Genomic DNA, 17,932 nt, shown 5'->3' with positions numbered 1-17,932 from the left:
TAGTTACATGGCTGAGTTGCACAATCAGTTGGAGATCTGTTGGCTTCAATTAACTGTAATTTAAAATTCCCATTGGCAGTCAGTTGATTAAATTCTCTAGCTTGCATGTTCATACAAACATTTACATCCCTTTCTTGTTCCTGTCAAGTCACAATTCCCCCTCTACCATTTAAAAGACACGTACTATGTTTTACTAGCTAAAGAAATCAAGAACAGTTGGATGAAGCAGAGATCTGATGTACTGGGCTTCTCAAAGCTCATGTTAATTTCTTAAATTTATAGTGAAATTCTTGTCAGATGCCAATACTGTTGTGTCCTCTCTTCTTGTTAAAGAATTATTTTCCTCCCCTGGGGATTTACAGGGGGTGGGGGGAGAAGCAAATGAAAAGTGATTGTGCACTGGTAACTTCCTTAAAACGGTTTCCATATTGTAATGACCCTCAACCTCAATAGTTTCTCCATGTAACTACGTAAGGTCTGACTGTTGTCACTCTGTTTGCATTGTCTAGCATCCTACTCCATAGGCTGTGCTTAAAATGGCAGCAATAAGGAGAAATAGCTGAGAAGTGGCAACATTTGACTTAATAGAAGACAGCATCAATCACTAAAAAAAAAAAAAAAAAATTACAATAATGTCCCAACAGGGAGCTACTGTAGGAAGGTTATACATTCTTTTGATAATGAACTTTGTGAAATAGCTGCTGAACACCAGGAAGTTGGTGATGTGACTGTGTCTTTTTTTGGTTTTGGCCTTTTTTAAACTTCAAAGACTGGACTCTTGAGGGTGATTTGATGTTATTGCTCATCTGATCTGATCTAGTGATAAACTGCCATCAAAAGGTGCAGGCTTGCCACATCCTTTGTCCAGTGTCATTTGCTTGTCCTTCTTGAGAGCCAGTTAAGGAAGCTAAATCAGCAGAAAACTAACAATGTTTTTGTAACTTTTTTTGCCTGTTTGGTTCCCGGGCCCGGCTGAACTCAGGTCAGATGAGCAACATTGCTGGCACAGGAGAAATGCTGAGAGCCTGCATGGCTTAGATGCAGTCTCTGAAAACATTTGAAGAATGTAACAGTAAAAGATTAAACTTGAGGGTGGGAGGAAATACAATGTTGGTTCTTCTGATTGAACTGAGCACAAAACCAAGTGCTTTGCTTGTTTGTAATCAAGTAGCAGTAAAATTCATCTCTGTTAGCATTATGAAGTCAAGTGATCAGGGTAAGCTTTTTACTGGTTTGGGGGTGTGAGGAATCATTGTGGGGTTTACTCTGGCGTATTGTTTTAAGGTGAGATAAATTACCGAGGTGATGCCTTTGAGTTTATGAGATGTAGACTAGAAATCTAGGCAGGTAAAAGATCCTTCCTGTCCCCTGAAATGATAGGTCCAGTATGGTACGCTGCACTGAGCAGGATTCCCCCCCTTCTTCTTGCTATTGCCAAGAAGTGTTACTCTGGACTGTTGTTACTCTGTTAGATTGCCTGCAATGAAACACTAGGAAATTATTCAGATATTTATAATACTGTTAATGATATTGGGTTTAAAATCAATACCTCAAGCTAAACTTTCCATCTACCCATTATAGGTTCAGATTTATGAATTGGAGGAGCACAAGATAGAAACCTGGAGGGGTAAGAATATTTACTACTTGGTTGATAATTTAAAATATTCTAATGTTTTTCAGTAGAGTGGACTTTTAATTAATCATTGACATAGCTTGCCTCTGTCCATATACTTTTTAACAAAAGCAGAAATAGTAAAAGCTTGTCTTTTACCTCCTGCTGCTTATTTTGCTACTTGAAACTGTACATGGACTAGAGTGATCTGGGCTATGTACTACTTTACCACTTGTTCGTGATTAGTACTTGCTTTTCAAGAAAGAAAAAAAGAAACTGGAGTATGTATGGCTGTAGAGTTGATGAGGATACGTGGAATGGAAATGTATCTGAGCCAGGATGCAGAATGAATAGACGACCCAACGTATTGAGTGAACCGATGGATGAGCAACAAGCTGTGCCCAAGTGAATGGCGTGATGCGACGAGAAATTCATAGAACTTTCTGGGTGTGGACAGAAGTGCTGAATGCAGGGAGGAACTGTTATGTCAAAAATAGACTGTATGCCATGAAATAATATATAGAAGTACTCTGTGCAGCAGACCCTCTCAGAAGAGGAACTGGTATAGAATTATTTGCTGTTGTTGCAGTGACCCCTGCTGGTAATCAGTTTAGTCCCGTTTTTTTAAACTTCTGTCCTTTTAATGTCAATACAGAGGAATATGCATAAGTGGTAGACTATCTAAAGTAACTGTATATATTGCTGTCTGTCTTCCACTTAATTTTGTACAAATGACTTCATAAAATGCTTTCATAAAAAAGCTAATGTTTTCCTATAAATTGGTAATGGTCTATTCATTTTCTATACGCAGAGCTTTATTTACAAGAGACGTTTAAACCTTTAGTGAACATCTCCCCAGATGCAAGGTAGGATTTTGCTTATCGGTCTGCTTAACTTGAACTAAGCTAACTCCATCTCAACACTGAACTTAGGACTTCTTTGTGTAATAGGAAACAATTTACATTGTAAACTAGAGTACAGTAATGAAGGACTGTCTTTTAATATAATCAACAAGATGTAGGAGCTTTTTATTGTGAGTGAGGACTCGTTTTAATTATCCAAAAAGGGGAATTTCTGGTAGATGAAATAGACATGGACCAAAATTAATTGCCAAAAAATATGCAAAAAGGCAACATGATGACCCTTCAGGCTAGCCTGCAAGGTGTATTTATTTCATGAAAATCAAAAACTATACAGAGCCTTTCAGCTGTCTCGTTATCAGGAATCAGAGTAAATGAAAACTTACAGTATTTTCCAATGAAGTAACTTTCCTTAACTAAAGGACAGTATCTGTGTGTTTTGTTCTGCTCTACTCCTAGGTTGTGTTCCTTAAAATATAAATGACTGTAAAATATAAATGACTTTTTTATTCTTGATGGAATTTGAAAGAAATGGTTTTAAAACTGTCATTATACCTTATTTACCAAAGGTAACTTGAGAGGGAGCTCTAGTTCATCACGTAACAGCTTGAGTACTACTGAACTTTTTGACTTTTTGACAATCCCTAATAACTAAATGATTAGATAATTGTTTAGGCTTAATAGCATATATGCACTTAGCCATAAAAATGCTCTTCCTAGAAAATGTTATAGAAGTTTGGGATTGAGATGTATTATGGGCAAGAACACTCTTGTTTTCCACTGTGTGTCTGTCTCTGAACTCTGAGCGCAGGGGTACCGTGAGCACAGCACTCGCTGGAAAAACAATTTTCACTTGTGCAGAAATATTCTGCTATTCTTTCTACCACAGTCACTTTCTATCACATTTTCTTACCGGTTTTAGATGTTATGGGCATATTGTTGCTGATCTCTTTTACCAGCTGCACAAGTTATTTGAAATTCCTTAACTTCTTTTTTTCTATAACATTAAAGATCATACAAATAATTTCTCGTGATGTGTACTTCATGGGTGTTTGTAAATATATGTATATATCACTTGACTTTACTCACTGTCAGCTAAAACTAATTTTAACTAAAAAAAATAAATGTTTTTCTCCTCAGCCTTTTTGATGCTGTATATTCATTGATCAAAAACAAAATCCACAGATTGCCAGTTATAGATCCCGTCAGTGGAAATGCACTTTATATACTTACCCATAAAAGAATCCTCAAGTTCCTCCAGCTTTTTGTAAGTATTTAAAGCTATGCTTTGCTTAACTGATTTTTCTTTTTTTCCCCAGTAGACATGTTAAATTAAAGACTTAATATAGGAATTTCCACGTTCTTTGTATCTGTGCATATCTCTTCTTGATAACAGAGAGGTTAAAGCTTGATATAGGACCTGTACATTACCTTTACTTTATTTCAGTCATTTAAAGAAACCTGAACACCTCAAACGGCCAAGGCATGTCCTTGTAGTTTGCTGTCCTTTCTGGAAGATCTGCTCAGCTTCAGAAGTTCATTTACATGACTAGAAAAACGAATTGTCTCCCAGAGACGAGGTTATCATTGCTCACTGTAGCTTATGTTAGTCACAGGAATGAATAGGAGGCCAAACAAAGCAACAAGAGTTCAAAATGAGCATTCATCGTATAGTACGTTCTGCTGTCTTCTGTCTCCAGTTTCAGCGGAAATCATATAGCTTAGGATCAAAAGCTTTTAGTGATGAGTTACTACAAAGATAAATAACTGAGCAAAAAACTTAGTTATATAGTCTTAATTTAGAGCTTCTTTGAACAGAAGTAATGTCTCTAGATCTGAGCTTGTTTTGGCTTTAGATTAATCTAGTAGCAGATTACTGTAATGATCATTTGGAGTCTGTAGGTGGATGAGTGAATACAGATTTCCTAATGTATATATTCCTAATTTCCTAATGTATGTACCAATCGTATGGAAACATGGCAGGTGTAGAAAACTGTGCTGTAAATACATCCATTCTGACTTTCCTAGATGTCAGAGATGCCAAAGCCTGCCTTTATGAAGAAGAATCTGGATGAACTTGGAATAGGAACTTACCACAACATTGCCTTCATACATCCAGACACTCCTATCATTAAAGCCTTGAATATATTTGTAGAGAGAAGGATATCGGCATTACCTGTTGTGGATGAGTCAGGTGCGTGTTGGCTCTTCTGTATATAAAAGTGTGGTGAGAGACATTGTGCTGAACCCTGGATTGATGGGGGGAGGGAGGGGAAAGAATAAAAAATAAAAAGAAAAAAAGGCGGGGGAGAAAGGGAATAGAAAAACATTTATGTAGATGTAGGTTGATAGGCTTGGAAGAACACGGTTTGGTAGGTTGGGTGGGTTATTTTTTCCGTGTTTCCTTCTTGACCTTGTCTGTTTTCTTTCTGTGTAATTTATAAGACAACAAATGAAAGCATGAAGCAAGAAAACTAATTTTGCATTTTAAGTACTTGATTAACTTTTGTTTTTCTCTTTAGGAAAAGTTGTAGATATTTATTCCAAATTTGATGTAATAGTAAGTATATCTCTTAAATTCTATTAAATATTTTATATTCAGTAAGCATTTGCAAATTCATTTGTTTATATGTCAATTTTGGCGATGTTGTTCCATAGGCATTAGTTAACAAACTGAATAAAACAGATTCAATTCATCCTGCACAGCATTTTTTTATTTAAGCTATCCTTAGTAATACTACTTGCACACAGGCGTCTACTGCTCTGGATGTCACCCAAAATTGGATCTGGCTGTACTCTTAGAAAAAGAGAGCGTAGGCTTTTTATGTTTGTTTCTATTTTTGAGATAGGATTTTATTTTTGCAGCTGCTGCTATTCCAGGGGCTGTTTTCAAAGAGAATGCAGATTTCTCCATGCAGTCTGGGTACTTTGTATGACTTGACCTTCTCAGTGAATTAAAACTACTTGGCCCATTCTTCTGTGTGAGTCTCTGACTCCAGAGCATTCCATCTGTTTCCTTCTGGTTTAGATCTAATTCAGGCTGCTGTTCCTGGTTTTCCCTCAGGAGTGCAACAGCATAGTCAGATTCATGCCATGATTTGCCAGCCTCGGAGAGCTAGGGCTCTTCTACTCTTGTGGTCTTCAGAAACGTGAAAAATAAATTTAAAGGTTTTTGTCCCTGTCCCCTCCCAGCTGTATGCACCTGCTTCCCAGTTGGAACTTCTGATAGCTATGTTATTTATTATTTTTTAGAGATTTAAGTGCCCAAGTTGCTTATTCCACCAGGCTGCAAGTGCTAATGAAGAATCCAGATGTCTGAAACACCACGTAGAATCCTTTCAGAAATATGGAGAATAATCCCAAATGGAAATACTTTAAGCTTATAAATATCTCTGGCTCCAAATCTGAAAGTTTCATGATGTCACTGTTCTTGCCAGTTTTTTCTAGGCGTTTGTCTCTTTGGAATTCTCCGCTGTTTTAAGATCCTGTTCTGCCATAAAAGCTGGTCAGGGAATAGGTAATAGCTGTAGCGAGAGTGATCTAATATATCAAAGACAATGAAATTTCACAGTTGGTGGGTTCAGTGTTTCGATTTATTTTGTAACTGCATTAGGCTTTGAGGCAGGACATGTTTCCTTTTCAGAAAGACACCAAAAGGTGCTTTATGTTTTTCACACCTTTTATCATTTTAAATTATAGGGCAACTGAAATTACAGGATTTTAAGAGATGCTGGATCTTTTTTTTTGAAAAATTATGTATTTGGATCAGGGGGAAAAAAAACAACCAGAACACCACAAAAGCCCTAGGATAGAATTGTTTGCTTCCAGTTAGTAACGTGGGAAAGAGTTAGGGCATCCATTAATTATTTGAGATTTTCTTCACATGCACTAGTTTGCTTATTAAACGGGGGAAAAAAGATTCTTTTCTTAAAAGATAATCACCTCTGAGGTTTCCAGTTTTTCATCAGTCTGTGTCAGCCTGATCTTTAAGACTTAAAAGAGGAGGAAAAATGAAATCTGAAATGTATAATCTGATCTTCCAATATATGTAGAATTTGCAATATTCAACTGGTGATTTTTAACTTTAAACCATGTGGCTAATATGATTAGTTAAATCAATGTTTTAAGCCATGCCTGTATGTACAGCTGGCTAAGTTGATAGATTTCTTTCATTATAGTAGAGTTCTGAATTCATTTTGAGATTCTTGATGGGAGAAACCTCGGAATGGTGTGATGGTATAGAAATAACTTTGTATTACTCTAGTTATTGTGTGTAGGGTGACTTCGGTTTGCAGAGGCTTTTTATGTTCTCCTAATGTCCTTCATTAGGAATTAGTTAAATGGGTTAACTAAAACTGCTTGTATCTTCGTGATCATCTCAAACCTATTGTCACGTTCAGTGTAATTCAATCAAAAGACTTGACGAATCACAGTATATTCTAGCCAAAAATTAATTTCATTTTATTGCTTGGTCCAGTGTTTTCATTTTAAAGGTCTGTCTGTCTGGACACAAAATCAATACCAGGATGTGCCAACACTATCCAAATGTCACTATGGTCTCACCTACAAATAAAGCTTTTGCTGGTCAGGACAAAATCATCTCGCATGGTCCTGTTCTTAAAATGAAAGTTGAGAATGTCAGCTTTCAAACTCTTAATCTTCTTACTTTTAGTGATGATGATGGGTTTTCATTTATATTATTTTTATAGTACTTATTAAAATACATAAACACACACAAAAAAATTGTTGTCAAGTGGCAGTGCCAGCACAGTCCAGGAGAGGGAGTGTGAGCCCACAAATACGAAAGGTGAAGAAAACCTTTAATTTGCTCTCTGCTTAGATCTCCACTAAGATCTACTTCATGAGTGGTGTTCAGGGCAGTTGGTGTTCTCCCTTATCCTATGAAAAACAAACAACAAAAACCTGTATATTCCTAAAATATATTTTGTATGTTCTAAAATCTGTAGAACTTCATCTTTAAATTTTCTGTTCGTGGCAAAAGCAGGATGAGTCACATCAAGCCAAATATCAGCTAGCAAAGTAAGAGATTTTCATTGGCCCAATGCATATCACAAAACAGTTTTATCACTTAACCCACTCTGTCATATGGTGTTTAACATAATTGCATGCTCGACTGTTCCCAAAAGATGAAGAGCATCTGCTTTGCTTAATATATGACTTAGAACAGACTCAATTTACACCAGAAATGTGTATCTACTTGATGCCAAAGAGGACTTTATTACCAAGTACTGAGATGTGTTATGTGCCTTGGGGCTTTTCTTTTCTTTTTTTTTTCCCCCCAGAATCTTGCTGCTGAAAAAACATATAATAACCTAGATATCACGGTGACGCAAGCCCTACAGCACCGTTCTCAGTATTTTGAAGGTGTTGTAAAGTGTAGTATGCTGGAAACACTGGAGACCATTGTGGATAGAATAGTGAAGGCTGAGGTGAGTTTGATTTTTGTTTTTTCCTTTCACTGTGAGTGAAAAGTTGTATTAACAAACAAAGAAATAATACAAATTTATCCTTTCTGAAGTTAAGTTGGTTACTTAGTTGAAAGTATTTTTTTTAATTACATGTGTTAGCTATCAGTTTGCTTTATAGACTTATATAGATGCTTAGAGGGATGTGCAAAATAGTGTACAGTATATCTGTAATAATACTCGGTTATTTGCATTTGTTTTATGACATCAACTGAACTGAATGCAAAGATTTTTTTGAAAGAATCGTGTTTCTTCCAAGCCTGCCATAAGTTTTGCAGACAAGTAATTCTTTAAACTCCAGCTTATAGCTGGGTTGATTGGCCTATCGTTCAGGATGCGTAATGGGTACAATTTAATGCACATGGAGCTCTGCACTGCTCTCGTACAAATACTGTGAAACAGGGGCAGAAAATAAATTCTTGTGAATAAGGCTTCACCACCTGCTTTTATAAATGATTTATCTGTGAGCTTTCCATTCTTATGGTGCCATTTATCTTGTTTGTTAGTACGAGGAACTTCCTTATACACGGATGTGAATGAGTATGTAGGTCGCCCTCCCCTGTTAGCCTCTCTGCAGAAGAAAATCAGTATTACCAGTATCAGTTGTCTCTGAGGTGCAATCAGCTCCATTTAGATGCTCTAACTTCTTCAGTTACAAGATTTTAATTTTCTCATCTTTAGGGCTGTAACTGTACATATACTTGATATAAGTAAAACTACCACTTTGTTAATATCCCCTTAGAACTTCCATTAGGCAATTTTTACTTGTAACTTTCTGCATCTGCTTGAGCTTCTTCCTGAAATGGAATAATTTTAGCATTGCTGATATACACATTTCAAATTTGAATAATTTTACTACTATCTTAAGAAGCTTTAGACACTCGTGTTTTAAGAACAACTCCTACCCTTTGGTTCAGTCTAAACATAGTGAGATTGTATGTAAAAATGAGTCAGTCAAAACTACAGGCTATTTATAGCTGCCAGCCGAGTGCTTGATCTTCCTGGAAATGAAACAATTGAATTGTCCATTTTTCTTGAATGCATTACATTGAGAGAAGAATAACATGATTAAACGTGTGTATATACAAAAACTAACAACCCCGTCTAAAATACCACCAATGTAGTTTCATCAAAAAGAAAATGCAACAATTTTTTCTCTCTCTTCCCCCCCTCTTTTTCTTTCTTCCCTGTGTCAGGTAGGTGTGACTGTTCAAGTAATTCAGAGCTCCTCTTTTCTTGTATCTGACTAGCGACGAAGTGGTTGACCTCAGCCATATTAACACATCTTAAATCAAGACTGATGCGGCTTTTTTGCTGTCACCTCTGTGAGAAGATGAGAAAAATTCTTCTCGCTTTTTTCACCGTTATATCTGATTATTTGAACTTAAAATAGTGAAGAGAGAGCATTCACTTGGGTAAAAAGTAAACACATAGCAGGCTCTCAACTTTTGACAAACACCCTTTTTAGGATCGCTTACTCACGGGCTTGTTCAGCTGCGATGTTCAGGTAATACAACTCTGTACCCACTTGCAGTGGAGTCTGGTGCCAGGAGAGACGGGAGGACGCTCTCCTGGTTCCACCATTAGTCTTTTGCTGCTGGAGCCTGCTCGGGCCGATCAGCCTCGGCATATAGGAGCACCCACACTTAGCACAAAGGTTTTGTAGTATATAAATGTTTCCTAGCATAGATTTGTAATGATAAAATCATTATTTACAAATACAATCTTACTGTTGATAAATCTTTCTTCCAAGTTGTGTCCTTATGTTTAACGACTCTACAGTGAGTTTGCACAAATAAGTTGAATCTTTTTTTTTTTCTTTTTTCTGTCTTCACGCAAAATGAGGATTTTAAAACCAGTCTGGCACTCGTTTCAATTGTATAACCCTATGAGAAAAGTTAGGCTAAAACCAACTCGAACATCTCAAGATACCACAAGTTTTAGTGCCTCTCTCTGTTGAGAAAGTGTTTTTCAGAAGGAAGCTTCGTTTTATACTGCATCTTATTTTTTGAGATCGCAGGCTGAGTTGGGCAGAGCCTGTAAGTTGGGGAAAAGTGTTTGATGTGAGTGCCGCCTTTTGAGAGCAGAAGTATTTTAAAGACCTAGATCTTGGCTTAGCTGTCACTTCAAATCTGATTTTGTTGCCCTGTCAGATAGCTGTTTGCTTTTTAAACGTGCGCTGGTTTTCATTTAGGTAGGGTAGGCGTGTTTGTACTGCTGTGTGGGACTGGTATTACTAACGCTTTGAACCATTCTTTTTTTCTTCTACGTGTCTTCATACTGCATTACTTTAAGATGTTTTTGTTTTTCGGTGCTTTAGTTATTACTTTAAATCGGGCAAATATCTCAAAATGTTTTCCCTGCTTGCAGGTTCATCGTTTGGTGGTAGTGAATGAAGCAGATAGCATTGTGGGTATCATCTCCCTTTCTGACATTCTACAAGCTTTGGTACTCACACCAGCAGGTACGGATGGTGCCTTCGGAGCTTTGCCATAAGTCTTTTGGTAGTGTGTACACCCTGCTGGTTTTCATTTATTTCACAAAGACGAACTTTAGATTTTTCAACTTTTGTAACTGTTTGGTCATAGTTCTTAAATACACTTTTAATTTCTCTTTGGGAAAAAGCTGACAAAGGATTAACTGTCAGTTTTGGTTGGCACAACTGTGTCAGAGACGTCACCCCACACCACCAGAATTATTCCAGTATAAATCTCTAGTGTATTACTAAACACGATCCAGTTCCTTTTAACAAGAGTGTCCAACAATAGGTTTATTTCTGCTGGTTTGGGGGGGGTGGGGGTTGGGTTGGTTTTCTTGGGTTTTTTATGTTTTGCCCAAGTTACTAACCTGATTTATGTTCTTAATTGTAACTTCACTTTGACCACATAAATGACTTAATTGTCACAACAACTACAGCAAAGTCCTCTCTTCTGGCTTTGTGAGGAAGACACAAAATGTCTCAAGGATAACAATTTTGCCTCAAAAAAAACCCAAACAAACAAAAAAACCAAAACAACAACAACAACAACAACAAAAAAAAAACAAACAAACAAAAAAAACCCAAAAAAACCCCAACAACAGACTAAGCAAACAGAGCTGAATAAATCCCGTCCTTCAAAAAAGAAATTGTAAATGTGAGCTTAACTGGGATCTCTTACTTACACTAATAGATGACGTAGAATCATAGAACAGTTCGGGTTGGAAGGGACCTTAATGATCACCCAGTCCCACCCCCCTGCCATGGGCAGGGACACCTCCCACCAGACCAGGCTGCTCCAAGCCCCATCCAGCCTGGCCTTGAACACCTCCAGGGATGGGGCAGCCACAGCCTCCCTGGGCAACCTGTGCCAGTGTCTCACCACCCTCACAGGAAAGAATTTCTTCCTGATACCCAATCTAAATCTACCCTCGTTCAGTTTGAAACTGTTACCCCTTGTTCTGTCACAACACTCCCTGATAAAGAGCCCCTCCCCATCTCTCCTGTAGGCCCCCTTCAGGTACTGGAAGGCTGTTATAAGATCTCCCCGGAGCCTTCTCTTCTCCAGGCTGAACATCCCCAGCTCTCTCAGCCTGTCCTCATAGCACAGGTGCTCCAGCCCTCTCATCATCTTCATGGCCCTAGTGACATGATAACGTAGAAGTCTTTATCCTCTGTAGATTTTAAAAAAAAGTTAATGTAGCTTTTTAAACTAGTAAGATTTCTCCTCTGAGTAGAAGTAATCAGTGGTACTGCTGGAAGTATTATGTCAGTGCATCTAGTTCCTTTTTAATGACCTGGAAGAGCAAGTAACTCAGCTTTCTGTGAAAGGTGCGGATGAGGATGAGGAATCGGCCAAAAGGCCTTGGTCAAACGGGCCCATTGCCCAGAAAGAGAACAGAGGGGTGTGTGTCCCCCCTAAGAGGGAGATGTCAGGACAGACAGACGGTGTCTCTCCGGGCAGAGGAGGTCATTTCCCTCATGACTGGAGGGTCGAAGGATACAAGGAGGGTAGGTCTTACTATTAATGGAGCAAAGTTTAGACAGAATAGATGAATCCGGATACTGACAAACCAAGGGCTTTGTTATACTGGAATTACACAGATGCTTAAGTTACAACTCTGCGAGCTGATATAACAGTGCTCTGTGATTAGAAAGGGCATTTCCTGCTCCCATACTCTGGGCCACGTGATTGTGGTGGTTAGCGTGTGGCAGCACCCTGACTCAGGAGATCCCTCCGAGCTGCTTTAACTCATGGATCTAACAGGGAACTGAACCAGCAAAAAAGCTGCGGAGTTTTGTCAGTTTGGCACACAAAACTGGCTCGCTGAAGAGTCTAGTACTGAGTACAGGAGGTAGAGCAACAAAGAGGACAGGAGTATGCCACTGGAAGAGAGGAGGTGAGGCAATGCTTTTTTTAGGAGCAGTGAGGTGTTAGATGGCAGTTCCGCAGGCAACTGCCCCATTTTAGATTGGGATTTGTCTCATGAAATGAGGGTGTCTGCAATGTAGATCTAGTCTGTAAAGTCCGGAGTGCAATTTATCTTTTGAAGTGGATGTGTAAGACCGACCAGATAAATCATACCCTAAAAGTGTCCACTTCTCCTCACAGACTGGAAAGGAAAATGTATTGACTGGCAGGAATTAAGCCCAGCCTGTGCTGGGGGCGGAAAAAAGTACCAGTTGTGATGTGTGAAAAGCAGATGTATTTAATGACTCTTTCAGTGTTTGATTATACGTTACAAATAGTAACTCCAGGTTGCTGGCAAGAGATTCTTGCTGTCTGGAGTTGGATGCTGAAGCCAAACTCACCATAGGGTTCAGTCGTTGCCCAGCATGTGGCTCGTCTGAGTACTTGGAGAAGAGGCAAGATGCTCTGCAGTCCTGCTGAACAGGTCTCTCGGATCCCTGCTGTGAGCAAATCCTGCCTCTGAGCCAGGAAAAATGGGCCCATCACACACTGAATTCTAATACCGTTTGTTCTCAAGCAGGACTTCATTTTTTGAGACTATTACAATGATTACGCTTGGCTTCTAAGCCGATGGACGGGTTTGGGATGTGGCATTTTGGTTGGGGCTTTTTAAAATAAATGTTTGTGCTGGGGAGAATCTTCAAAGCCACTTCCAGTAACTTCCAGAAGAGTTACTTGGACTACTTTGCCAATGAAATTAGCAGCAGGAATGGTCTGAAGGCCTTCCTCACACAGTTCACGTTAGCATTTAGCAATCCTGCGGTATCTTCTTTATAAATGGTATCTGGTAGCAAGACTCTGATAACGTGGTCAGACGAAGTCGCTGCATTCGGAAGGAGCCGTGCTTTTCCAGGAGCTGAGTGCCGTGCGCGTAAGGAAATCACGTTTGCTTTCCTCTTCTGTTAACAGGTGCCAAACAAAAGGAGAATGAAAGTGAATGACTGCTGTGAATGTACACGCGTTTGTAGGAGAACTTGAACAAAGTTTCTGGGTCAAGTTTGTCTCAAGAACAGTGACTGCAATAGAAACAGAGCAGGATGGCTGAGAATGTGTATTGGGACTTAGTGATGGATGATGAGTCTATTCCCCCCAGTGATGTCGCAAAAAAAAAAAGCAGCATGACAAAAGCTTATGTTAAAATGTAGGCTTGTATTTCAAAACGTCTTCAAAACATTTGCTGGAAGACTTCACATGATGTCCTTCATTAAAATGCACTGTATTCGGAAACTTTTTCATTTTGTATTTGACAGAAGTCACTGGTCAGCAATGGATATATGTGACATAAGGCAAGTGTATGGCATATTCATATCATAGTGCCTTATGTCAAAATACAGCAATATGTCATCACTGTTGCCCATCACTGTCAAAGGAAGTATTGTGCTAAACGAGACACTGTATTTGAATGTGAAAGTCTTTAAACCTAAAACCAAATCAGTTTCAGTTCTCATTAGATTTGTCATAAAAGCTGTAATTTGAATATCAGTAGACTTCTTTAAAACTTTAATGACAGTTTTGTGTTAAATGTTGCATTCTGAACTGAGGTGTAAAACAAGACTGATTTTAAAAACAGCTTTATTTATTTTTACTTTCATGACAATTTTTTACACATCTTTGGTGGATAGCTAAAATTTCACCATATCCATTAATAAACTGTTGATTGTTATACAAACAAGTGGCAGATTTTCTCATTATTTAAAACTTTGCAGTTGCGGTAGCTGTGGCCTGTTGATCAGTCCATATTACTTGAGCTGAAGATTCCAGAAGCACGGATGGGAAGTGCTCCATACTGTAATACACAGGCACCACGGAGGAAGTGAGGTGCCAGAGAACAATATTTTTGTCTGTATTAAAGTGTAAAATGATGTTTGTACGACAGAAATGCAACTTTTTATTGTGTATGATCTGTACAGAAGTGGAGGAGTGAGGAAAGCTGTGGGGTATCTGCTAATGTAAATGTACTGTAAAGTTTGAAGATGAGACTTTTATAATTGTAGATTCTTGTAGATGGAAGAAATTAAACCCTACAACATGAGTTGCTTTTAGCGGTTCTTGCCAAGTTCTTTTGCCTCTATAACTGTACGTGCATTCTGATTGCCGCAGAGCAGGTGGAGACGCATTCTGACTTTAAGGCGGCTTACGCTAATGGGATAACGCAGGCAGTACTTCTTACTGTGTTTCCAGCCTGAACACTGTACTCAAATAATGGCAGTAGATGGATCAGGTGTTTTTCCATTTATAAGCATTGAAGTAAAAGGCTAACAGTTTTCTGTTTGCTTATAAAATGTGGGGGGGTTAATAGTAATGAAAAGCCCTTCCTTCAGAACTTTTTCCACTGTCTATAAGAATTTAAATTTTGAACTAAATGCATGAAAATTTTCTTCTTACTGGTGTCCACGTATAAAAATGTTCCTGTAGGACACAGTGGAAACTGTTCTCTTAGACTATGTCACTTTCTTACTCTGTGAAAAACATCAAGTCTTCTCCAGCACCGTTTCTGACTAGGTGAATATCGCCTGTTCCCTGCTTTTCCCGATGGTGTTGAACTGAAATGGCTGTTGTGGCCGAACAGCAGTGACCCTGGGGTCTGGTGCCCAATGCTGCCGTCAGAGATGACATCAGCACAGCTCGATTATCTTTGTTGGGGAAATGGAGTGATAGAAGCTAAAAACGGTGCCTCTCCTCCTTTGCGGGGTGTGCAGGGGAGTAATTTGTGGTAGCTGAGAACCTTGTGGTCGGCAGTACTACCTGCAAGCGCCACCCAGGCCCCAGAGGTGCAGCTTGGTGGCAGCCCAGCTGTTGCTGCGGCACCTGCCGGGTGGGCTCCTCTGGGAGGTGGGATGCCAGGGAGCTGCCGAAATGCACGGCTGGACCTCTCTCCACCTGTCACCCGTCTGCACGAGTGTGTTCTTCAGCCCTGCATTCAGGGTGTTTTTGAGGATGATGAAGAATTGAGCCAATGATACTCTAATATTTTTTTTTACTACTTTATTTCTTAGCACAAAGTCTTTTGGCCCTGTTCCAGGCAGACGGCTTCAGGCCTGTCTGCATAGATTAGTACGCAGAAAGCCAGAATGAATCTGCAGTTTTCGAGCAACCCTGCCCAGGCTTCCTATTTTAACATTATTACAAGTGCTGTTGATGTGTTGTAGACGCAGGACTAGCAGAATTATGGAAAGCAGCCTCCTCAGTGATGTAAAATTGTCTTTAGGGAATTTCCATCCTTACCTTCTGGAATTCAGTTCTGAATTTTGGATTAGCGAGAGGTAGAATCGCAGTGTAACTCCATGAGCATGAATAAACAGCAGTGCTACCAAAAAGGCGCTCTGCTTGTACCGGCACAAGCACCGACGCTGATGCAGTACGCAAAACTAAAGAAATCGTGTCATTTTTAATACAGATCACTTCACTACAAAGCTGGAAAAATGCTTGTTCCAGCATAAGGGAGGGACAGGAGTAAGTGAATGAGGGTAGAGCAAGGAGGGGTGACTCGGCAGCAGCGCCGCGTGTAGCAGATTGAAGTGACGGTGCAACTAAAGCTTCGCCCTAGGGCTCTTCACGTGGCTCATGAGAGGCCTCAGCCACGGAAAAGGATGAATAAAATGTCATTAAACTGGAGTTCTTGCACATTGGTTTCCTCTGGACAGGCAGCACCTGCGGGTCTGAGACCACGGTCACGGCTCCAGGGCTCCCTTTCTGTCCTCAGACAGGACGGTGCTGCAGATGGAGGTGGCAGGAAGCTTCCCTGGGGATTCTGCTGAGAGCCTGTTCGCCGACGCGGACCATCTTCCGTCCTGAGGATGTGACGTGCTGTGGAAATGGATGCTGTTTTAACTGGCAGGACTGTAAAATGTGATGGATTCCTGTGCTTCCCCATGCATTTCCTTGCCCAGCAAGAGAGGTCTGTCAACAGTGATTATTCTTCTTGGTCTTGGGAGCAGATAAGGTTTGGGTTTTATCTACTCTGGATATTTTTAGCCATTTAGGTGAAAGAAAATGTTTCCTAGTAGACTTCAGCCCTCTAGAGATACTGAACTAACTTAGGAAAGTCACACTTGACTGATGAAAATGTTTTCCTGTTTTACTTCTGGAATCCGTTCGGTTATAAGGTCTGAGATCTTGAATCCTCCACAGACAGTATTTGCTGTTTGCTAGGAACTGGACTGCAATTGTTGCGGATCTGAGGCCTATTCATCATCTTTTACTAAGGAATATTATTGTGCTGTGAATTTTGAGTAACATGGAAAGAACCCGCCTCGCTTCCCAAGGCCTGGGCTCTCACCCTCCCCGCAGAGCAGAGGACTGACTGCAGCGGTTCCAAGACGGCGCGTTTGCTTTGCGAACGCTCCTTGCCAGCTTTCGAGAGAGCGGGGGGCAAGTTGGAGTCTTTCGGCTCTGGTCCAACCAGGAGAGAAAGCACCCGTGCTTCCTGCTGTCACACAGCAGGCTGTTTCACTGGTCGTACTGAGCTCCCCAGTTAGAAATAACGGGTTTAGTTCAGAAGTTTCTATGAACTTTCACCCCTTCTGCTCCCATATTGAACGCTTATTAGGGGTAATTTCTAGAGGAAAATGTCATTCCAAATAATTTAATACTACCCTTTTACCCACATAATGCATTTATGCAACAAGAACGTTCTGCAGACGCTGCTCTTTTAACTTCGGGTCTTAATTTAAACGTGGTTTTGAAAGTCCCTTTCTGAGTCCCCATGTGTTTTATGACGATTGCAGCCAGACCTGTTCCCGCTGCGGTGAATGGGAACAGGAGGTGACCTGTACTCGTACATCAAACCTTCCTTTAGGAAAAAAATTATCTACAGAGCACGTCCCTGCCAGCTGTGTACCAGCACCTGCGTGGCAGGAGCCTGGGATGTCAATAGCCCCTGTGAGCTGAATTAGTTCCTTAATTTGTTCCTTCTACTAACATTTTGCCAGTGTTTCTAACTGAATACGGGAAAATACGGTCGTTGCGAGAATGCAGGAGGGAGTAGGAACAAGTGCAAGGCTGAACTGGATGTACTTTGTAACCTCTGTGGGCAGCAGAGGCTGTGCCGTCCACGTGAAGCGCGCGCAAGGCAAACACCGGACACGCTGCAGGAAAGTCCTGGGCATGGCCCTGATTTGCCCCAGGACAGAGGAGGTGATTGTATCGGCAATGGCTGTTACAGGAGCAGAATGTACAAGCCGGAGCGGTTCTGCCTTTGGACTCAGTAGCAGTGTGTTCGTGGGTTTGCAGGTACTGCGTTACCATTAAAATACTTGACTGTTACGTTTACTGCATTGAATTCGTCACTGGTTTTCCTCCAGCACCGCAAAGCAGACAGAGGCAATGAAAGAAAGTCCTGTTCCCTTTCCCCCGCCCCCCTCCGCCTCTGCTCCCCATCTCCCCGATCCCCATCCTCTGCTGGGGCTTGCAGTTCTCCCTTTTGGAATTTTCTCTTTTTCAGAACCCAGGCCACACCTATTGTGTTGCATTCGTTGATCATGTCTGCTGTTAACTCATTTACAATAAAATTAATGTAATTTATCA

The 17,932-nt window shown here is 40.2% G+C and overlaps 1 protein-coding gene across 8 annotated transcripts in view; it reads left to right on the top strand.

The window, feature by feature from the left end:
- The window catches only part of PRKAG2 (protein kinase AMP-activated non-catalytic subunit gamma 2), a 237,341-nt gene extending 222,903 nt beyond the window's left edge, over positions 1-14,438 (top strand). For all 8 annotated transcript variants that reach the window (XM_063324365.1, XM_063324367.1, XM_063324366.1 and 5 more), the window contains 8 exons: positions 1,582-1,627; positions 2,424-2,478; positions 3,613-3,739; positions 4,501-4,666; positions 4,995-5,032; positions 7,776-7,922; positions 10,329-10,422; positions 13,316-14,438. In XM_063324365.1, coding sequence (XP_063180435.1) covers positions 1,582-1,627; positions 2,424-2,478; positions 3,613-3,739; positions 4,501-4,666; positions 4,995-5,032; positions 7,776-7,922; positions 10,329-10,422; positions 13,316-13,347 — 705 coding nt within the window. In that variant the 3' untranslated portion in view covers positions 13,348-14,438. The remainder of the gene's footprint in view (positions 1-1,581; positions 1,628-2,423; positions 2,479-3,612; positions 3,740-4,500; positions 4,667-4,994; positions 5,033-7,775; positions 7,923-10,328; positions 10,423-13,315) is intronic.
- Positions 14,439-17,932: the final 3,494 nt, after the last annotated feature.

This window comes from Chroicocephalus ridibundus, chromosome 2 (assembly GCF_963924245.1).
Source record: "Chroicocephalus ridibundus chromosome 2, bChrRid1.1, whole genome shotgun sequence".
In the NCBI taxonomy this organism is placed as follows: Eukaryota; Metazoa; Chordata; class Aves; order Charadriiformes; family Laridae; genus Chroicocephalus; species Chroicocephalus ridibundus.
The sequence above is the reverse complement of the archived record's forward strand: the minus strand, read 5'-3'. Positions and strand labels throughout refer to the sequence as shown.